This window comes from Zea mays, chromosome 9 (assembly GCF_902167145.1).
Source record: "Zea mays cultivar B73 chromosome 9, Zm-B73-REFERENCE-NAM-5.0, whole genome shotgun sequence".
Taxonomy (NCBI): Eukaryota; Viridiplantae; Streptophyta; class Magnoliopsida; order Poales; family Poaceae; genus Zea; species Zea mays.
In genome coordinates this window covers 159,284,251-159,307,439 of record NC_050104.1, presented here as the reverse complement: position 1 = coordinate 159,307,439, position 23,189 = coordinate 159,284,251, and the positions used below count along the sequence as shown (strand labels likewise).

Genomic DNA, 23,189 nt, shown 5'->3' with positions numbered 1-23,189 from the left:
ATACCTTTATCATCTTCTACTTCGCGCAAATTCACACAAGGATTTCTGAATATTACACCCTCTTACATAAAACAACACAAACAGCATGAATGCCCAAAAGAGTGGCAACAACCTATTGCAACAATATACTCTGATATTCAAAGAACCAGACATGTTCAGAAGTGCCAAGGAATATGTAGCCACTACCGTCTTAGCAGAAATTTAAATATTCATGGGAAGTCAAGAAAGAAAGGGAATGCTATAATACATAAAAGATACCAATCAGGAGGTCTATGCAACATCACTTCCAAATGAAGAGCAATGAATCATGCAACGGGCGATACTTAAATAGGAAGACAGATCTCTTCCAAATAGCCAGTCAAATCGTGAGCCATAGACGCGTGCAAGAAAATACACATAGTGCAAATACAGCTTCCAGAACTAGTGGTTATAACTCAACTAGCGGCAGATATTATATTCAAGGTAACACCTTTTCTCCACAGCAGCAGTATGAATTTATAAATTGGGATCAGAGATAGGTATGCACGCCTCAGTGCAAATTTAATGAACTGATGGGGGTGGGCTTTATGACAAGAGATCATTCGTTTGGGTCGAATTCTCTTCTGCTCTGGAGGGAAGCCCTTTTTCTAGAATCTGAGTCTAGTTCGTCCAGATCGGATGCAATTGCTAGGTACCCATAAAGTATCCTCTTTTTCTCAGCTGTCCTGGTATCCGTCTCGACCAACAAAGGGTTCTGATCTGAATCTACAGAACGACTGGCATGAGCGCGTGACCAACCTATACGTCCACGATCTTGCCTCTCAAGATACTCAGCAAGACGCTCAGCCTCCTTCAAGCCAGATGAGTTGTTTGCAAACTTGATAAGTGTCAAACCCATATGTCCTTCCTTTCCATACAAGGACTTCGACTTCCCACCAGAAAACCCTAGTTCTGAAAACAAAGATACGAGATTGACACAGCAAATATTACTGTGATATATATGACATTATTGCAAAAACATGTGCTTAGAAGAGGCATGGTTTCATAAACCAGGATGTATTTCTTAAGTGATTTTATTTCTCTGCTCCAGATATGGCTTAATTCTAACTTGTGGCCTTACAAGCTAAAGACTGAATGGCATTGCTGCTTGCTTACATTAGATAGTTTATTTAGTTAAGCACAGAAAATGAACCCCACAATGACGCTACAGTTCTTTAAACAGAAGTGGCATCGCTAAACGTTGGACAGAGAAATGTCATTTTCCATATCTGAGTATCTGACCAACGGGAACAAATAAATTTGCTTGAAGTAGATCAATCATCTGGCCACCACACTGACAAGACAGAACATAACTGAACCCCTTGATATAGGGATGATACATGTGTCGTGTTCATGCAACAAAGACAGATGCAGCAAATTACTGTTGCATAGAAACTTCAATTACTTACTGTCTGTGCAGAAGCCAAGGCATTAGTCACATTTAGCTGATTGCAAATTCAACAGAAAGCATCCAATCAAAGCATTGATGCACTACTAACTGTAGCCTAACAAAAGACCTGGAGACTGGAGAGTAGTGGTACCCAACAACAGCAACAGAGCTCTTCATAAGGTCAAGCTTTACGAATAAATTACCAGGTAATCCTCATAGCCTCCACGTAATCCTGAGACTTAACTGGCAGCCCCTACAATTAGGTTGCCTTTTTAGTTGCCGCATAGCAACTCTATGTCCCCTTAATTTGTGTGTCAGGGGAAGAAAAGTATGTGAGTCGTCTTATAGCGCTAATTTAGCTTACGAGGTTAATTGTATCATGAGAAAACAGCATCTTGCCTCACTTCCCTTCCTCTCCTCCACATCACCTAAAACCCAAAATGCCAATGCATGAGGCAACCTATGAGACAGCTGGCATGGACTAATGTACCAGCATAGCACCTCATGAGTACTGCCTTCGCAGTTCCGCAGTTGGCACTACATCCAATCAGCAAAGAAAGAGCAGCTTTACAACCCAGCAAGGAACAAAAAAGCAGCAAAATCCTGACTTTGCATAGCAGCAGTAAGCAAATTGTGATAATGTGTTAATAAAAATACATTGAATGCTGTATAATAAAGCATATATATGCCACCGGCACTTGTATGCAAACACTGCATAACTTAAAGGTTGTGATAAAAATATACCTGTCATTTTTTTATCCATTTCTTTGTTCCCTAAACCCTCCAAGCGACCATCTTTCTTCCTCCCAGTCGAAGTATTGTGAATGATAACAGTAGGCGGCCAGACAATGAGGTCCTCCCTACTTGCTTGGACAAGGTCAGAAGGTAATGATTGGTAGCCCTTAAAGTTCTCAGGGACTTTTGTATAATCCCATCCCATAAGAACACACAATGCCTTGTGCAAACCAAGATGATCAACAAGTGAATCTGCATTTGGTGGGTTGTAAGCATGCATGACAAGTCCATGGACATCAGCAAAGTCCTTAGAAGACCTGGAATAGTGCAGAATGACCAGACATAATCACAAATAAATTAAGATCCGACGAGTAACAGCTGGAAACTAGCGAGCTAAACCAGTTCATTACAGTGTAATAGGATCGAGAAATGAAGTGAATCTAAACAAGAAATCTGCAAAGCAAGTCTTGTCACAAAAGTACCATAACTAAAAAGTAAGATATGATCCTATGGTAAAGAGAAACAACAATCAATAGAAAAACAATTTTAGACATACTCAGAAGTCAAAAGACAAGTTTTATAGGATGTTGTATGGTGTCGAATGTAGGCCTACAAAAAGACGACATGTTCAACATATAAGTGTTGTGGAAATATGTATGTTACGTTGGATTTGCGGCCATATAAGAAGGGATCGAGTCCAGAACAATGATATACATGATAGGCTAGGGATAGCATCAATTGAGAAAAGCTTGTCCAACACCGGTTAAGATGGTTTGGACAATTCCAGCGGAGACCTCCAGAAGCAACAATGTGTGGAATCCTAAGGCGTGATAGCAATGGGAAGAGAGGCAGGGGAAGGTCGAAGTTGACATGGAAAGATGCAGTAAAACAAGACCTGAAAGGATGGAATATACCCAAAGATCTAGCCTTGAATGGGAATGCAAGATGGAAAGATGCAGTAAAACAAGACCTGAAAGGATGGAATATACCCAAAGATCTAGCCTTGAATGGGAATGCAAGGAATGGAAAACAACTATCCAGGTGCTTGAAGCCTTCAACTTTGACTTATGGTTTCAGTTAAATTTTAATGCCTACCCCAACTTGCTTGAGACTAAAAGGCTTTGTTGTTGCTGTTGTTGTTGATTCAAGTCACTGGTAAAATGATGTAATATAACTTTGTTGACAGCTCCTGTGCTCTGAAGATTGTATGGAATGCAGGAGCATAGAGGGACATGTCATGGATTTGTTGATAGCATGGTTATCACAGCGCCAGTTATTAAAACTACGTTTAAACATCAAAACTCTAATTAGAGGTTGAAATCACGTTTTAGCGTTTTGGCGTTCTAAACTGTAAAACGCAGTGTTTTATGCATTTTAGACCATTAGCTATTTTTGGACCGGTCTATTAGTTACTTTTGGGGTTCAATCCAGCTCATGGGTGAAGTTTTGGTAAGCCACTAACCTCTCTGTTTTGGTATTTAACTTCATATTATTGTCTGAAATTATGATATATTGGTATTTTTCCTATGTTGTTTAAAACTACGTTTAAACAAAGTTTAAACGTTTAAAAGTCAAAATTTCACCCATGAGCGTTCCAACGTTTTATCGTTTTAATAAGCTTACAGCGCAACGGTTAGGCAAGTTACCAGTCGGGCGCCTGGACACCTAGGCGTCTCGACAGCCCATTTGTCCAGCAGCAAGTATGCAACATATATAATACGTCAAACACTAGCAAATAAAAAATGTAGGTCCTGCAAGTAGCAATCAACTACATAGATCCAACAAACATATGATAAACTAAACAATTGATAAATATGGCATACTGCCCTAAGCTCGTAAGGCCTAATCTATATCTAAGACTATCTCCAGTAGACTCCCTATTTCACTCCTTATCTCACTCCTTATTTCAAACTCTACTCTGCAAACAGTGTAGTCTACAGTGCAAAACAGTACTTTGCACGGCCGTTTACACAGTCTGCTGGAGATGGCCTAAGTCCATCTCATTTATGCCGCCCGCATCCTCAACATGTAGATCATCAGGAGCAACAAAGTCAATTTCAGCTTCTCCCTCTTCTCCTAATGCTTGTCCTTGTTCTGAAATTGTGGTTGTGGTGGATATTGAAGCAGCACCATTTTGACCACTATAGGTCCTGGTCATCCCAGGAAAATTGTGGCAATGTAGTGATGTTGTACTAATAGCTTCATCAACATGAGACCAAAAAAGATCATGGTCTCCACTCTCCAGGCACGGGCGGGTGGGCAACCTGGGGAGCAAGGAGCTGGAGAAGGTTGGTCGAAGTTGCATCAGCGGCTAATAGAGCTTGTGGCGGCAGCAGGGAAAGAAAGAAGAGGAAACATGTACTTGGACGCATAGGGCACAAGGCATACACATATGACACAATGGAGCATACTTCAGCAGCTAGGCGGTGGCACGGCGTCGCCTGGGAGCCCACCTAATCACCGTGGCATCATCTAAGTCAGCCAGACGCCCGCCTAGCTGGCTTCAGGTGAGGCGACAGACCATGGCGTCCGTTGCCAGCAGCCTGGACTCCTAGGCGACACTGGGACAACAGTGGTTAACTAGTTTTGAGGTTTGCACCTAGGCTTGAGTACTTGTTTCCAAATCAAATCCTACTGACATATTAGCAGTACAATAACATCTTTTGAAAAGTTGAAACATAACATGAACTGTCAGAAACTTTTTAAGGTAGGCAAAATATATGGATCCCCTTCTGCATCAGGAAGCAATTGGTTTCACTCATCCAGTTAGGCACTTAGGAAGCAGCATAGTCAACTACACTTTCAAAATGCAGGCAGTCATTTATGGAAAAATTGGTTGGGGCTGCAGAAGGGAGGTTCCCATGCATATGGTGGCCTTTTTAAAAAGGAAAGACATTTTCATAAGAGTGCGAACCTAAGTACCTAATTCAAATATCATATTGTGAAATTTGCCCACTTAACAATTTCCTATGGCTGTTGGAATTTTGTAAACATCTGATTCACCACAAGACTGTATGATACATTTCAGCCTCTGCACAGAATATGAACTATGTTTCAAGATTCACTTATTCCAACAGACTGAAAGATTTGACCAAACTTCAACAATCTGGCTTCACCTTAAATTTCCAGGGACATAGCGGGCTTTATAGATGCCGGCTTGATGTGCCTTTACTACAATGGTACAATAAAAAACCTGGCTGGTGAGTGATGGTATGTGTATGTCATGTCCTCACAATCTCACGCCTCCCTTTCACATCTCCAAAAACCTCCAACAAAAAGAGAAAAACTCACCGACAAATGAATTACCTTAAGAAAATTCATTCTAATATCCAATAACTTCCACATATCACCATTACTTCTCATCATCTTTATCAGCTTATCCTCTCAGCTTCCATAGATGTATTCACTAACAAAGCTGTCATGAGCAAATCCATTGTTGCAGCTATCCTATTCATCGTTCTCAAATATAGCTGCTCACCCACTCCTCACAATCCCAACAGTGTACAATTAGTTACACAGCACAATGTAAGCATGAACGTGCAGATTGACGGAGCAGAGAAGACACATAGGTTGCAGCTTATCTCAACCAGGAATAGTGACCATGCACAGTTTGCAATTTAGGCCAAATACAAGCAGAAGGACATGATGTGAGCAGGGGTATCCTCCTCATGGGGGTTAAGTGTGAATACTAGAATAGTAAAAGGCTAATCCTAGGAGCCATTGCAGGCCTTGTCGGTGATTATAAGCTATAAAAAAGGCCTACATCAGGAATATTGCAATTACTATATCAACCACATAATAAGTCTAATAATGTATGGCATCATGCAAAATAGACCAACAATAAAAGATATGACAAAAAAAGGAAATGAAGCAGCACAATTTCAGGAGAAACAATTACAAAAAAAACATATAAAGTTATGTTTCTTAACATCCCAAACAACCACAATACCTCAAGAAATGGCTTGTTTTCAAATATCCTGATACTTTAGATACTACCGATAAGGCACTTGGGATATCAATAACCTGTTTGGTCACCTGTATCACCTAGTCTGGCTCGTATGAGCTCAGCCAGGCTCATTTAAGCTAAGCTGTGCTCATACAAGGTCGTTTGATTTGGTTGCTCGTATTTGTCCATTCAGGTACCGTTTGGATAAAATGTGAAGGCAAAGGTAATTACTCCCTCCAGCACCGTTTCTTAGGAGCAGGGGCTCAAATTCCAGATATCACGGAAACACCATAGACCAAGAGGCATTAAATGGCGCAGTATTGTGAGCTCATACTTGCAAGGTCACAGCCCTATGTTGGATTCCTGTTTCACTGCATTCACTCCTTGGATGCATCATGCATGCATACATGCATGTGGTTGCTACTCAGCACATCACAAAAAAATGCTAGTGTCCAGTTGCAGCCAACAGTTTGGTTTCCATGTGGCCATTAATGCCTGCTTTGGTTCCTAGAAGACGCCTAACAAGAGGGAAATTTCTCAAACTGCACCGGCCTAAGAAATAGTATTGGAGGGAGCAGTGATTACATATCCTCCAACTAACCGCGATTAGTCGGTCTGATCGGCTACCAGTACTCGATCAGAGGTGTCGATTCGATCAGAGGAACTGATCGGCCTTATCGTCAGCCTAATCGCGATATAGAGTGATTAATCGTCCTAGTGGGCAATCAGACGATCAACTTAAATCTGCTCAGGGTAGTCCAACAGCTGTTTAAGGCCCTGAAGCCAATATTAATTAGCCGCCCAGTCTCTTCAGATTCCCTGAGGCCAGGACGGCGGCTCCAGCTCCATTTCCATTCTCTTCTTCACTCTTCTCTGCTCTCCCCCCTCTGTCACCTATCTTTCCCTCGGACTCGGACACTCCTGTGACCTGTCTCATCGGCGGCTACCCAGGGGCCGGAGAAACTGGACCATTTTTTCAGCAGTAAGTGATACTTACTATGTGTTACTTTAGAACGATGTTGCAGAAGAAGAAGCTGGAGCTGCTGGTGATCATTTCAAGCTGGACGATGATCTCATATAGTTGTTGGTTATGGTCCTGTAAGTTGTAGACTTGCAATTTCAAAATTTCATATAGACTTGCTATTGCTGATGATCTCTGTTTTCCATTTTCAAAATTCATACTGCTGCCATGCTGGTCAATTTTCATAATTCTAGTCTCTACTCTATATTTTAACTTCTAAGTATATTCTATAGGTGCGTGCATGCGTGTATATATGTCCTGGGCTCCTAGTGACCAGGTGGACGACTAGCAGGGGCGGAGGGCCCAGTATGGCCCAGTATTGCTTGGGCAATACCTTGAGCCGGCCCAGTAAGACATTAGGTTATCCATATCCTCATCCTCAACAAGCTACGCCGAGCTTCGAGTGCGTCGGGCCGCCAGCCGCCAGCGTCGTCCTGCACGCCGTCCCGCACTCCCACCGGCGCGCTGCAGGCCTGCAGTTGCTTGCGGGCCACGGCTCATCCCGCCCAGGCCGCGCCAGTGCCGCTGCAAGTGCGCCGTGCCGCTGCCGCGTGCTGCCTGCCGGCGTGCCGCACTGCCGCGTGCACAGCGCCAGCCGCCAGCACAGCAGCGCCGCAGGCCGCACTGTCTGAGTGCCGCTGTGCGCTGTGCCACAGGCCCGCAGCGAGTAAGCGCGCCGCCCCACCCGGCCAGGCGGCCACAGGCCACCCCGACGTCCAGTCCAGCCGTCCAGGTCTAGACACCAGATTTATTTGATTATTTGAAAATCTGATTTATTTGATTATTTGAATTATTGAATAGAAACAGAACAACGTGCTTAATCCAATAGATCTATTACCTTTTTAAAGTACAAGTTGCTTTAAACTGTATCATAATTTTTTATTCTTTGTTGCTTTAGCAATACCTAATTTTTTTGGCGTCCTCCGCCACTGACGACTAGGGTCGATTAGGGGCGAATAATCACCCTGATCGTCGCTCTAATCAAGACTAATTGGCTGATCTCCCAGGCCAAACGATCAGGCGATCTGAAATCCATGGGAGGGAGTATATATGTATGTTTTAATAGTCTTAGTTTTCCTTATTAATGAAGGGTGGGCCTGATGCAGCGGTAGATCCTACCGTATGTAACCGGAAGGTCACGGGTTCGAGCCCCAGCCTCTGCATATTATGCGGGTAAGGCTTGGCGGTTGGCGCTTAAAGATACCCTTCCCCAGACCCCGCACAGTGCGGGAAGCCTACGGCACTGGGTACGCCCTTTTTAGTTTTCCTTATTAAGCCTTAATTAGGTCTGAAAATCACTAATATCATTTAATATATACGAATTACGTACTAATCATATCGTTAGCGGTGAGCCACCTCGCATCTAGTGAACCAGGCCCGCGGGAAACAGAAGTGAAACTCGTTTCAAAGGAGCCAGGGTGAGGGAGCTCTTTTGCATCCTGTGGCACAGGCCCAAGTCTTTGTCCAAGCAACCAAACAGCCTAAAACTGCATCCTATGAAACTGGCCTGGCCTTGTACAGACAACCGAATAGGTTGCAAATAAGCACAATAATGAATCTCGTATTTGTCTAGAAACTAAGAACAAAATGCACCCAAGCATTGATGATTCACAAAGTATTTGACACTCAAAATACACAAGTATGCTATGTATATGATAGGGCCACCTGAAGCCCAGTAGCAATCGAATGCTTCAGAAAACATGTGCTTGAGATATGTTGGGAAAGAAACATATTCAGATCATAAATCATGCCAGCAATACACAAACATAAAAGTGTGAGAGTGAAATTAACAATGAAAAAATGGAAAAAAAAACATAGCACAATAATAAACTAAACACACAAATATAAGAGCTGCAACAAGATCAAGTAACATTCACAAGCACACAACTGCAACCAAGCAATCAGTCAACACAGATAATAGTAGCAGATCTACCAGATCTGTCCTTGCCACCACATATAAGAATTCACAAGTAAAGCAGGATATACAGAATTACAGATTATATATTGTCAAGTGTCTCGGCTCCCAGCGTCGCCGGACCACGACTACGTAACTCGTAGTCGCGCTCCAGACCTCACCACGAGGTTATGGCCCTCTGCTGGTGGCTTGAGACTGGTAAGGAGAGGTAGGAGATTAGGGACAATAATCTTTTTTGCTCCCCTTACCAGTCGACTGGTTACAGCTTATATAGCCCAAGGGCCAACCGATCGAGGGAACCCCCTCCATAATTCTAGGACTACAAAGATAGTAATAGAAATCCTACTTTCCTTCTTATCCCAACTGCAGCAGGGAATCTCTTTATTCTAGGAAAGGGAGATCCGACTTCCCTTCTTAGCCGCTGGCAGCACCCAGCTCGCGCTCCTCGCGCGCGAGATCGGCGCGCTCTGCCGCCCAACGCGTATCCCGGGCACGCCTGTACGTGCGACCGTACATGACATATATATATTCAGAAATCAGTACTCAGATAACCTCGCACATCAATGCAGATGAAACCACTGAGGTTCTATACTTCTATGTACACTTCTGATCACACAAGTGCCATTTTAATTCAATCTTCGATGTGTAGAAAACAGATGTAATTCAATCTTAAGTAGGCGGTAAAGAGACATAAGAAAAAATATGTACAGAGTAATCTTATGCATTACAAAACCAGAGGGCATGAAATAAGTGCCGCTGTGCCGGTGATAGATATATGGCTCACTAGAATGGATATACCATTACTCGTAGGCTATCCTCACCACTCACCAGTGAATAGCCTATACCACCAACTATTTCAAACCCCACTCTGTCTACAGTGCATCTACCGTGCCGAAACAGTGTTTTGCACGTCCATTTACACCCACTGGTGAGGACAGCCTTATGATGAAAAAAAATTATTCAAACTAATCCTTAGAACAATGATGGCATTATATCAAGTAGCAAAAGGCTAGACATGCCTAGCAACTGCAACACCAGTACCAGACAAAACTAAGTAACCTCAACATTCCTAGTACTGCTGATACCTAATTGTCATCCCGTAACCAACACATAACTCTGCCTATAAAAAATGCATACCAATAAAGCCGTATGATATACTAAAGAGTAAAGAAAGACCTATTGGCAACAATTTTCAGTAAAGAGATATTGTTCGGTTGATTTCTCCACCCAGACATAGACATAACATAATCAGTGCCAGCTCAACTAGACCATAGCAATGAGGAGATACTGTTTGGTGGATTTCTCCAGCCAGACACAGACATAACATAGTCAGTTCCAGTTTAACTATAGGCTCATAGCGAAAAAAGGTCGTATCAAGTCAGAGTAAGAGCCAACTTAACAATAGCAAGAAGCCAGCACAGAAACTTGACTACAGATGATACTAGAAAGTCTAGAAAGCTTAGCAGGAAGAAGGCAACAAACGATGTGGGCTCGCCAAACCTGCCACAGGCGAGGCACGGGACACGGCCGCCCTCGAGATAGCTCCGCCTCTGCGCCGAGCTCTCGTTGAGCATCTTGGCGTATTTGAGGAACGCCCTCCTGAGCGCATGCCCGTCCACCTTGGCATGCGGCGGCGGTTGATGCGGCTCGTCGAGCCGCGGCTGCTTGGGGTGCCTCGCGAAGCCCTCGTCCTGTTCGGCAGGGTGTTTGCGCCTAGCCTCGTGCGGCGGCATCTGCAAATGTAGCGGCGGCGGCCAGAGGTCCGGGGCGGCGCGGGGGAGGAGGCGGTGTGGGAGGGGTGGCAGGGGCACCGGCTCGAAGCTGTAGTCAGGGGGCAGGGCGAAGTAGGTTCGGACGGTGCCGTCGGCGAGGGGCATGACGCGGCGGTCCAGGTTGTGGAAGCCGTACGGCTGCGGGGGAGGAGTCTCCACCGCCGGAGGTTGCGGACGAGCCTGCGGCCGGAGAGCGACCGCCTGCGACCCGGGGTTGCGGGCGTGCGGTGCTGGCGCGTGAGGGGCCCCCGGATGGCGCCTGGAGTCCGCTGTGCGGGTGGGGGTCGGGGTCGGGGTGCGGCGGGCGGAGGTGGATGGCGCGGCCTTGTCGCCGGCAACGCCCGGTGGCGGTGGGCCCCAGCGAGATTTGCGGGGCGGCGCCATGCCTGCGGGGGGCTCCTTGCCTGCGGCGGAGGGACGCGAGGGAGGAGGGTTAGGGTTCTTCATCGCTTAGCTGGAGAGAGGCGATCGCGATGGGGATGGGTGGAATTGGGCCCTTTGATCTGAAGGTGAGATGACGTGATGGTGTACAGCCCCAAAATCAGAAAGGGTCTCCCAGGCGTAGCGGTTCTCCCTAAATTTTTTTTACTTATACTCCCTCCGTCTCAGGATATAAAGCGTAACCACTTTTTATTCTTGTCCCACAATTTAAGGCGTGCTCTCTCTATACATACGTATATCGATGCAATGGTATAGAGACAATTAAATGCATTTCTTAATCTTTGAACCAGAGGTGGTTACGCCTTATATACTGGGACAGAGGGAGTATCACTTTTTTTGTCATATTATCAACACTAGGTGAAGACTCGTGCGTTGCTACGGAGTAAACATGTAATGATAAGATATATTAACCTCACTCCACTCTCAGCACCTGCTGATTCGGGCTTTGGCTGGCCCAATATTCAGCGAACCAGGAGCACAAAACCTTCACCAGCAATTTGCTCGATGCCAGGCGACTTGCAGCTGCTATTGCTAGCTAGTAGCCATCCGCTACCACGGCAGTACTCCTAAGAGCATCTCCAAAAGCTCCCCAGAAGTCTCCTCTAAATCTATTTTTTTGGGAAAAACACAAAAACATGTCTCCAACAGTTCCCCTAAAGCGCCCCCAACTTTTTCATAGCCCTTAAAACTCCCTCATTTGTAGCTACAAATGAGGATTTTTTTGGGCTCCCTAGAAACAAACTGCTGTTTTAAGGGATCTGTTGGAGAAAGGATTAAAATTTACCCCCACTTATTATTTAGATGCCCCTTAAAACTGATTTTGAGGAGTCGTTTTATGGAGAGCTCTTGGAGATGCTCTAAAGGGTGGCGAAAAGAATAGCAAAAGCTGGACGCAAGCTGGGAGTCGGATCGATCCCCTCTTCTACCGAACCCGCCATTGCTTCTGCCACAAGACTGAGCGCCCCCAGCAGGTCAATATGAATCATTTTCGAAAGAAGAAGCAACTAACGTACGCAATGGCTGGCGCAGTAGTAGAATAGAAGCTTCTGTGTCCCCACGGACGGACGAGCGGCTCAAAAGGTCCAGCCTTTAGCTAAAAAGGGGCCAAAAGCAGTTGGCGCGAGTCAAATTTCACAGCGCGACGCGACCTGACGCTGCATACTTCAGATTCTTCCATTCCTCTAGTGCAGTAGCAAGCTGCACTGGCTGTGACGGCAACGTGTGAAACGAGGCAGAGTGAGAGGGGTATTCCATTCCTATCCAGTACCTGGACATAAAAAACACAACCTCTTATTTACTACAAGTATTTTATGCCCCATGTAAAATAATACATCACACAGTACATAGCTAGTTACTAATTATACAAGCTTATCCTCTATTTAACCATAAGCTGGCCATCAAATAGTGGAAACATGTGTCAGCATCAAGATCACTTTCCCAGGTACAATGGTAGACAGGCTGATGACAATAGGGTTAGTTTTGCTTAAATAAACCCTACCAAAATCTTAGGTTTGGGTTGGATTAGTCTAGGGCTTGATGATTAGTTTTTACATATCCAACATAAGATCAAGGATGCGTGTCTCACTGAGAGGCCACAGGTTCGAAGCAATCTGTATTTGCCGAAGAATAGGTTACCAATTCTCCAAACCACACTTATGATGCATCCGACAAACACTGCATCTTCTTATCACAGCCACCACCGCCCTCTCCCTGCTGCTCCTCGTGCTCGCCTTCAGCATCAGCAGCAGGAGCATTCATTGCAAGGCTGCTCATCATCCTCTTATCTGCAATCAGAGAGGATGGATGACGGATGGATCCAAAAGTCACGGCCATGGGGACTTGTCAGGGTCGAGGAGTGCGGACCTTGGATGATGCTGATGGCATCCTCCAAATGGGACGCGTTGTCGTTCCCGTTGCTGTCGCTGCCTTTGCCATCGGTGGCTTGTCGCATAGGCATGGGCGCGCCTGAACCGAGATGGTGGTGGCCCCTGCTCTTGAGGTCGAGGAGCTGCAGCCCCATGAAGCGGCGCCCCTCCAGCTCTATGGCTTGCTGTAGCTCAGTTGCCTGCTCCTCCTCCAGCTTCCTCCTCAGGAACGCCTCGTGCTGGTTAGTCATGTTCCCGTACATCATCCTTGGTCCTAATTTAAACAACCCCAAAACCCAGCATGTTAATTCTTAAATCAGGCAAACGGTTAATAGTAAGACAGCTATAAACATACTCCACTCGATAACATAAAAACATACTCGACAGCAGGAAACCTTGAGCACAGTTAGGATAAAATAAAGGTCTAGAACACGCTTCTCCACATCAAGTAGAAGCACATGACCAAATTTAGAAGAAAAAACGAGAGAAAGAGTCATACCACGGCTCCCTATGGATTCGCCAGTCGAGGTCGGATTGAGGATGAAGACAACGCCAACGAACAACACGTGCATTAGGAGCACCATGAATCTGAGTCCCAGCGCCGACATCCTCGCTGCGCAAAAGCCTCCAGAGGCCCAGCTCAAAACCCCCCATGGACACAACGAAGCACCGAATCGAGCAGAGCCTAATAATCGCTGAATTTTCAACCACAAACAATATCAGGCGTAGGTAGCGTACCTCGATCAGAGAGGCGAGAGCTGGGCTCAGCAGCAGAGGAGGACGCCAGCCATGGATCTTGCTGAGTCGGAGACCGCGACCCCGGTGTTCCATGGAGAGCAGCTCGTTGGGGGAGTGGACCGCGGGGGAGAGGAGATCTGCTGGGACCGCTATTACATGGAGAGCAGCGTGGGCAGGATGGGCTTGCCTGGCCGTGGATCTCGCCGAGGAGGCAACAATGAAGACCGACATCTTCCAAAGTAGAGGTTGGGACTTTGTGCCCTTTAGATGATAAATGACCTTGAATATCTTTGAAATATGAGCACTGCCCCTGCTGGATACTACTGCAAGTGGAGGATAATGCTGGAGTGCTTGATTTCTCCTGATGAAGTTGCTCAAATATCTACCATTACATTAAGGAAATAAAAACTTCCAATGACAAATGTTACTTCTTTGACCATCATTACATTATATTTATTACTAACAAGTCCAATAAAAATCAAGGTTCATTTGTGTTTAGCCGGTTAGCCTTAATCATAAAAGTAAGATGCTCCCTTTGTTTTAAAATATGATGTTTAAGACAGGTAATTATTCCTTTGTTAATTATTTTAACCTGTCCAGGTGTCATACATATAAAAAAACAAAAACATAGGGAGTATTTAATAGATAAAGAAATAGACAATAGAAAAGGATACATAAGCATGCCTCACTGGTGAACGGAAGATAATTTCATCTCCTGCATTCAAGGTAACCTTGGCAGCCTTGTCCAAAGATTTCCCATTGACACGGACAACTTTGGATTCAAAGACTTCAAGGAGTGCACCTCGCTAGAACAAAATGTCAGAATAAAAGGGGAACAAATGCAGGGAAAAAACAAAAAATAAATTCATAGTACCTTAGCCTGCTTCAGTCTACAAACAGGTGAGGCAGTGGATGATTCGCCCAGTCTGAAATCATGATGTGCTCCATGACCGATAGTGAAAAGCGCACCGTAAATAGAAAGGGTAGGGTGCCGTTGAAAAAAATACAGCAGATGACAATCCATTGGTATATGATAAAAAGTTCAATCATTTTAGTTGCTCCAAAGAGTAATAATAAAGTTCGTTAACTCACTGAAAGGCACCTTAAATCCTAAATCTTATACAATATCATATGCACACAAGCACTAACAATGGGACATTGAATTTTCTCAACAAATGCAGCCAAATGTCACATCACATACAGCCTATCCAATAAAGCAAAAATGAAACACAAAACATCTTAATAACCTTGGCACTGAGATAGAACTATGTATGAAATTATTTTTCCACAAACAGAAAGCGTATCTGTGTATATTGCAACTGAATGGGGTTGGATGGTGCTTTCTTTAAAGTTACAAGACTCAGAGCAGATAGAGAACAGGTAAGGTTCAAGGTAGTATTGCATATTCCTGAGTTCTCATATGAGGTTTTATATGGTATTTCTATAGCAATTACAAAGAACGATTAACATGTGCCATGTAGTTCTTGGTAATTAAGGTCTCATCCAAAGCACGAGAGATCATGGGTGAGTTCTACTAATTGAAAGAGAAGTGAAAAGACAGAAGAGAAGTCGCACCATGGTATATTGTGAAATTAGTCTGCACCAGGGCTCCTGACGCCTGCTGGTGGCTGCCGCTTGTGGCTTATTCAATATCCCAGCCACATTATCCTTTGTTTTCTTTATCTTTGCCGATAAATCCTCCGATAAATCCATGGCTCTCTTTATCTTAGTTGTTATATCTTTATCGGTAGTGCCCCGCTTATGCCCTACACAAACAGGGGAACTCATCAAACCCTAAGGCCCGAAGCCAAAAACCGAAAGAACGTCGTAGGCACGTCGTAGGGATAAGGCTCATACCGGTCGGATTGGACTGACCCTCCTTGGGCCTCAAGACGGTCTCCAGCTTGTCCATGGCGCCGGTCAGCGCCTCCAGACCAGCCGTGTTGGGCAGTGGGCCCGCAACGGTGCCGACTTCTGCCGGAGCCACCGACGGATTCGCGGTGTCTGCCTCCGTGCACCCAACCTACCACCAGCGAGATCGCAATAACAACAAAATCATCCTGCATGCATCAACTTTTTGTTTGCCAATTAAAAGCCTAACAAAAAACCAAACTTTGGTAAATGAAAGGGAAATGCTAATGTCCTAGTAGCAACAAAGGCTATAGTATCCCGTATATTTTAGCTATTACAACTTGCTAAGACAATGTACTCATGTAACTTGAACATATGATATATGATAACAAAAAAATATCATTGATTCCTTCACCTTGAGCAGATTGTTGGACAATACCCTCCTACAAAGATAATCAAACTGCAAATCCAGAGCACATATATGAAATGTTCATATGCAAAATATGTGCTCTAATTACCATTGTTCTTTAACCAAATTCAGAGCATAGTTGTCCTCCATTAAACTGTGGCCAGTGCACTGCATCTCATTTGACTGTATTAAGGCCCTTGATTGTCTATCCCTGGTAGGCCCCGGGGGCACTTATTTCTTTGGGCCTGTGTGCATGTTGATTAAGGCGCTTTTTGGTAGCCAAGCTACAGCTCATGACGGAAGAAGCGGTACCACGACAGCACTCCCTTGAGGTACAATATTCTCCTCACATACAGCCATATAGATCGGATGATCCTAAGGAGTATCTTGCAGTTATATAATGGAATCCATAAATAAACAAACAAATTACCAGATGATCAACAATAGCAGTGGTACAAACTAAGATAACGATCTGTGTGATCTGATGAAACCAGACCAAACAAAGCGTCATGGTGAAGTCATGCAAACAGTTACGACAGCAATAATCAGAGACTTCAGAAACTATAACAATGGGTCAATGGTACAGGTCCTTGGACTCACAAATTAACAAAACAAAATTAATTAGTATGCACACGAAAGTGATACTTGTGGCGAAAGAAATTATGTTGCTCAATTCATTCTCTGTTTTTAGTGGGTACAGTACAATAACATGTTGTTCTTCTCACATTTGAATTCCTAAACTTTGAAGATCCTACAAATGGGACAGCACATGAGAATATAGGAACAACTTGACAACACCAAACCTCTTAGACTCTCCCGCAGGCAACCTAATCGAATAAGGAAAGAAGATTTTCAGTTCTCAAGCAACCGAATCAAATCGCCAAAAACGTTCATTTCAACAAATCATCCATTGGTTTCAATAGATCATCAACATACAATTCTTAATTTCTTATCAAACAAAACATTAGGGGAACAGAGGAAGACATGAAACCCCCTACAGGGAACAGTTTTCCCCGAGAGCTCGCCAAAATGTCAAGTCGAATAGTCTCTAAACTCGAACTTATTATACTCCTGTTTCAGGTTAAGGTTTTAGATGAAAACGATGAAACGTCTATCCGGAGAGAACATCTAGGATAAGGAAAAAGAAATGTAGAAACATGCAAGAACATGCTGATGACGCTAAACTGCGATAATGTAGAACAAAGAAAGATCCAAAATTCTGCGAGATCCGCATATGGATCTGCCAGCGATTCCGCGAGAAACACAGGTATGGATGGAGGGTTAGGGACGATCCCCTCGAGGCGAATGACAGGCCGAGAAATAAAGACCCTGGCTACGTGAAAGGGAAATGTGCCCTTGGGCCATTTCTAAGTATTTTGGTGATTGAGTGTCAACACAAGTGTTTAAATGTGAATCAACGCCCATGGATGAACAAAGTGCAAATCTAGAGAAAAGGTATGTTTCTAAGTCTTAGTACATTGGTTTTGTGTACTAATATATTTGTCTAAGTGTAAGAAACAGAAAGAAGAAGAAGAAGAGAAGACTTGGCTGTGTGCAGCCAAGGGGCTGTTTCGGTCTGGGGCACCGGACTGTCCGGTGGTGCACCGGACAGTGTCCGGTGGTGCACCGGACAGTGTCCGGTGCACCAGGCTGCCTTGGCCGAAGAGGCCACTCTCGGGTTTTTCTCCGGCGACTTCGGCTATAATTCACCGGACTGTCCGGTGTGCACCGGACTGTCCGGTGAGCCAACGGTCGGCCGGGCCAACGGTCGGCCGCGCGATCGGCGCGCGACACGTGGCCGAGCCAACGGTCGGAAGGAAGCACCGGACTGTCCGGTGTGCACCGGACATGTCCGGTGCGCCAACGGTGCGCAGATCTGACTCTGACAGCAACGGTCCGATGCGCTGTTTAAGGAAACAAATCGGGCACCGGACAGTGTCCGGTGTGCACCGGACTGTCCGGTGCGCCACGAGACAGAAGGCAAAGATGGCCTTCCAGATTTGTTCCCAACGGCTCCTAGCTGCCTTGGGGCTATAAAAGGGACCCCTAGGCGCATGGAGGAGTACACCAAGAATTCCTACAACTCTTCTAAGCACCAAGACATCAATCTCACGCATTCGTTTCATTGTGATAGCATATAGAGCTCTTGTGGAGTTGTGAACTCTTTGTGTTGCGTTGCGAGCTCTTGTTGCGACTTGTGTGCGTGTTGTTGCTCTGATTTTCGAGTCTTGTGTGCGTTGCTCATTCCCACCTTACTCCGTATTTCTTTGTGAACTCAATTGTAAGGGCGAGAGACTCCAAGTTGTGGAGATTCCTCGCAAACGGGAAAAGATCAAAGGAAAGAAAAACACCGTGGTATTCAAGTTGATCATTGGATCACTTGAGAGGAGTTGAGTGCAACTCTCGTCCGTTGGGACGCCACAACGTGGAGTAGGCAAGTTTTGTACTTGGCCGAACCACGGGATAACCACCGTGTCAACTCTGTGATTGCTTTCTTGTGGTTATCGTGTTTTGAGTTCTCTCTAGCCACTTAGCCATACTTGTGCTAACCCTTAACAAGTTTTTGTGGCTTAAGTTTTGAACTTTTACAGGATCACCTATTCACCCCCCCCCCCCCTCTAGGTGCTCTCAATTGGTATCGGAGCCGTTCTCTTCAAGAAAGGGACTAACCGCCCGAAGAGATGGATCCTAAGGGGAAGGGAATCGTGATCAACGATAAGGAGAAGGAGTCCTTCGTCAATGAGCCCAAAGATGACAAGCCTACCGACTCTGGCTCGGGTCATAGACGAAAGGAAGGGAAGAAGAAGAAGACGAGGCGCATCAAGGAGATCGTCTACTATGACGACAGTGATGAGTCTACATCTTCCCAAAAGGACAACGACCACATCGACTACGAGCAAAGGAAACCGGTTAATTCTAACTTTTCTTTTGACTACTCTCGTATTCCGCAAAGTTCAAATTCACATTTGCTTTCCATTCCACTCGGCAAGCCCCCACACTTTGATGGGGAGGACTACGGATTTTGGAGCCACAAAATGCGTAGTCACCTATTCTCTCTCCATCCTAGCATATGGGAGATTGTAGATAGTGGAATGCACTTTAATAGTTCGGATAGTCCTATATTCATTAATGAGCAAATCCATAAGAATGCACAAGCTACTACTGTTCTTCTAGCCTCATTGTGCAGGGATGAATATAATAAAGTGAGTGGCTTGGATAACGCCAAGCAAATCTGGGATACCCTCAAGATCTCTCATGAGGGAAATGACGCTACCTTGCTCACCAAAATGGAGTTGGTGGAGGGCGAGCTTGGACGGTTCGCGATGATAAGGGGCGAGGAGCCAACTCAAACATACAACCGGCTCAAGACCCTTGTCAACAAAATAAGGAGCTACGGAAGCACGCGATGGACGGACCACGACGTCGTCCGACTAATGCTAAGGTCCTTTACCGTTCTTGATCCTCATTTGGTGAATAATATTCGTGAGAATCCCAGGTACACCAAAATGTCGCCCGAAGAAGTCTTAGGAAAATTCGTCAGCGGGCGAATGATGATCAAGGAAGCAAGGTACGTGGACGACGCCTTGAATGGACCGATCAACGAACCACAACCTTTTGCTCTCAAAGCTACAAGAAGCAAGGAGGTGCTACCTAGCAAGGTGGCACAAATTGAGGCGGTCGGACTTAATGATGAAGAGATGGCTCTCATCATCAAACGCTTCAAGACGGTGCTAAAGGGTCACAAGGGGCAGCCAAGCAAGACCAAGACGAAGGGGAAGCGCTCATGCTTCAAGTGCGGTAAGATTGGTCATTTTATCGCTAACTGCCCCGATAATGATAGTGACCAGGAAAAGGGAAACAAGAGGGAAAAGAAGAAGCATTACAAGAAGGCAAAGGGCGAGGCGCATCTAGGCAAGGAGTGGGACTCGGATTGCTCCTCTTCCGACTCAGACAATGAAGGACTCGCCGCCACCGCTTTCAACAAATCAACCCTCTTCCCCAACGAGCGTCACACATGCCTTATGGCAAAGGAGAAGAAGGTATGTACTCGCAATTCTACCTATGCTTCTTCAAGTGAGGACGAATCTAGTGATGAGGATGAAGTAGATTATTCATGTTTGTTCAAGGGCTTAGATAGATCTAAGATAGACAAAATTAATGAATTAATTGATGCCTTGAATGAAAAGAATATACTTTTAGAAAAGCAAGAGGATTTGTTGTATGAAGAACATGATAAGTTTGTAGAGGCTCAAAAATCTCTTGCATTAGAAATTAAGAGGAATGAAATGCTTGCTTGTGAAGTGTCAACATGCCATGATTCTATTTCCAACTTAAAGAGCATAAACGATGATTTAAATGCTAAACTAGTAGAAGCAAATAAATCCAACTCTTGTGTTGAACATGTTGAAATTTGCACTAGGTGTAAGGATGTTGATATTAATGCCTGAAGTGAACACTTAGTTTCCATTTCAAAATTGAGTGATGAAGTGGCTAGTCTTAATGCTCAACTTAAGACTAGCAAAAGTGATTTTGAAAAACTAAAATTTGCTAGGGATGCCTACACGGTTGGTAGACACCCCTCAATTAAGGATGGACTTGGCTTCAAGAGGGAAGCCAAGAACTTAACAAGCCATAAGGCTCCCATTCCCGCCAAGGAGAAAGGGAAGGCTCCTATGGCTACTAGTGCTAAAAGGAACCATGCATTTTTGTATCATGATAGAAGACAAACTAGAAATGTAAGTCATGATGCTTTTGATTCATATGTTTATGATTCTCATGCCATGTTTGCTCCTAGTTCCTCTTATGTGTATGATACTAGGAGAAATGTTGTTCCTAAAAGAAATGCTATTCATCATGTGCCTAGAAGGAATGTTATTCATGCTCCTAAGAAAATAGCAAATGAACCTTCTACAATTTATTGTGCTTTGAATGCTTCATTTGCAATTTGTAGAAAGGATAGAAAAATAATTGCTAGGAAGTTAGGGGCAAAATGCAAAGGTGATAAAACTTGCATTTGGGTCCCTAAGGAAATTGTGACTAACCTTGTAGGACCCAACAAGAGTTGGGTACCTAAGTCCCAAGCCTAAATTTGCCTTGCAGGTTTATGCATCCGGGGGTTCAAGCTGGATTATCGACAGCGGATGCACAAACCATATGACGGGGGAGAAGAAGATGTTCACCTCCTACGTCAAGAATAAAGATTCCCATGATTCAATTGTATTCGGTGATGGGAATCAAGGCAAGGTAAAAGGGTTAGGTAAAATTGCAATTTCTAATGAGCATTCTATCTCTAATGTATTTTTAGTAGAGAGTCTTGGATATAATTTGCTATCTGTTAGTCAATTATGTCATATGGGGTATAACTGTCTATTTACAAATGTAGATGTGTCTGTCTTTAGAAGAAGTGATGGTTCACTAGCTTTTAAGGGTGTATTAGACGGCAAACTTTATTTAGTTGATTTTGCAAAAGAAGAGGTCGGTCTAGATGCATGCTTAATAGCTAAGACTAGCATGGGCTGGCTGTGGCATCGCCGCTTAGCACATGTGGGGATGAAGAACCTTCACAAGCTTCTAAAGGGAGAACACGTGATAGGATTGACTAACGTGCATTTCGAAAAAGATAGACCTTGTGCAGCTTGTCAAGCAGGTAAACAAGTGGGAGGAGCACATCACAGCAAGAACGTGATGACCACTTCAAGACCCCTGGAGTTGCTGCATATGGACCTCTTCGGACCTGTCGCCTATCTGAGCATAGGAGGAAGTAAGTATGGTTTAGTTATTGTTGATGACTTTTCCCGCTTCACTTGGGTGTTCTTTTTGCAGGAAAAATCCGAAACCCAAGGGACTCTCAAACGCTTCCTCAGGAGAGCTCAAAATGAGTTTGAGCTCAAAGTGAAAAAGATAAGAAGCGACAACGGGTCCGAGTTCAAGAACCTTCAAGTGGAGGAGTTCCTTGAAGAGGAAGGGATCAAGCACGAGTTCTCCGCTCCCTACACACCACAACAAAATGGTGTGGTAGAGAGGAAGAACAGGACGCTCATCGACATGGCGAGGACGATGCTAGGAGAGTTCAAGACCCCCGAGTGCTTTTGGACGGAAGCCGTGAACACGGCGTGCCACGCCATCAACAGGGTCTACCTTCATCGCCTCCTCAAGAAGACGTCGTATGAGCTACTAACCGGTAACAAACCCAATGTATCGTACTTTCGTGTATTTGGGAGTAAATGCTACATTCTAGTAAAGAAGGGTAGAAATTCTAAGTTTGCTCCCAAAGCTGTAGAAGGGTTTTTATTAGGTTTTGACTCAAATACAAAGGTGAGAGCACCTAGAGGGGGGGGTGAATAGGTGATCCTGTAGAAGTTTAAAACTTAAGCCACAAAAACTTGTTAAGGGTTAGCACAAGTATGGCCAAGTGGCTAGAGAGAACTCAAAACACGATAACCACAAGAAAGCAATCACAGAGTTGACACGGTGGTTATCCCGTGGTTCGGCCAAGTACAAAACTTGCCTACTCCACGTTGTGGCGTCCCAACGGACGAGAGTTGCACTCAACTCCTCTCAAGTGATCCAATGATCAACTTGAATACCACGATGTTTTTCTTTCCTTTGATCTTTTCCCGTTTGCGAGGAATCTCCACAACTTGGAGTCTCTCGCCCTTACAATTGAGTTCACAAAGAAATACGGAGTAAGGTGGGAATGAGCAACACACACAAGACTCGAAAATCAGAGCAACAACACACACACAAGTCGCAACAAGAGCTCGCAACGCAACACAAAGAGTTCACAACTCCACAAGAGCTCTATATGCTATCACAATGAAACGAATGCGTGAGATTGGTGTCTTGGTGCTTAGAAGAGTTGTAGGAATGCTTGTTGTACTCCTCCATGCGCCTAGGGGTCCCTTTTATAGCCCCAAGGCAGCTAGGAGCCGTTGGGAACAAATCTGGAAGGCCATCTTTGCCTTCTGTCTCGTGGCGCACCGGACAGTCCGGTGCACACCGGACACTGTCCGGTGCCCGATTTGTTTCCTTAAACAGCGCATCCGACCGTTGCTGTCTGAGTCAGATCTGCGCACAGTTGGCGCACC

At 44.8% G+C, this 23,189-nt stretch overlaps 2 protein-coding genes and 1 long non-coding RNA gene across 3 annotated transcripts; all 3 read right to left on the bottom strand.

The window, feature by feature from the left end:
- Positions 1 to 292: 292 nt before the first annotated feature.
- On the bottom strand, positions 293 to 11,292 carry LOC100194318 (XS domain containing protein expressed). Its single transcript, NM_001139356.1, has 3 exons — positions 10,526 to 11,292; positions 2,153 to 2,460; positions 293 to 930 (listed from the first exon to the last, which is right to left on the bottom strand). Exons 1-3 carry the CDS (start codon positions 11,242 to 11,244, stop codon positions 578 to 580), a joined length of 1,380 nt encoding a protein of 459 aa, NP_001132828.1. The 5' UTR covers positions 11,245 to 11,292; the 3' UTR covers positions 293 to 577.
- Positions 11,293 to 12,369: 1,077 nt separating this feature from the next.
- Positions 12,370 to 13,369, bottom strand: LOC109942675 (zinc finger CCCH domain-containing protein 22). The gene is made up of 3 exons (XM_020544819.1): positions 13,102 to 13,369; positions 12,914 to 13,022; positions 12,370 to 12,505 (listed from the first exon to the last, which is right to left on the bottom strand). Exons 1-3 carry the CDS (start codon positions 13,367 to 13,369, stop codon positions 12,370 to 12,372), a joined length of 513 nt encoding a protein of 170 aa, XP_020400408.1.
- A 730-nt stretch (positions 13,370 to 14,099) lies between these two features.
- Positions 14,100 to 14,828, bottom strand: LOC103639575 (uncharacterized). Its single transcript, XR_559540.3, has 3 exons — positions 14,716 to 14,828; positions 14,516 to 14,647; positions 14,100 to 14,223 (listed from the first exon to the last, which is right to left on the bottom strand). It is a non-coding gene; the product is annotated as an uncharacterized lncRNA (long non-coding RNA).
- Positions 14,829 to 23,189: the final 8,361 nt, after the last annotated feature.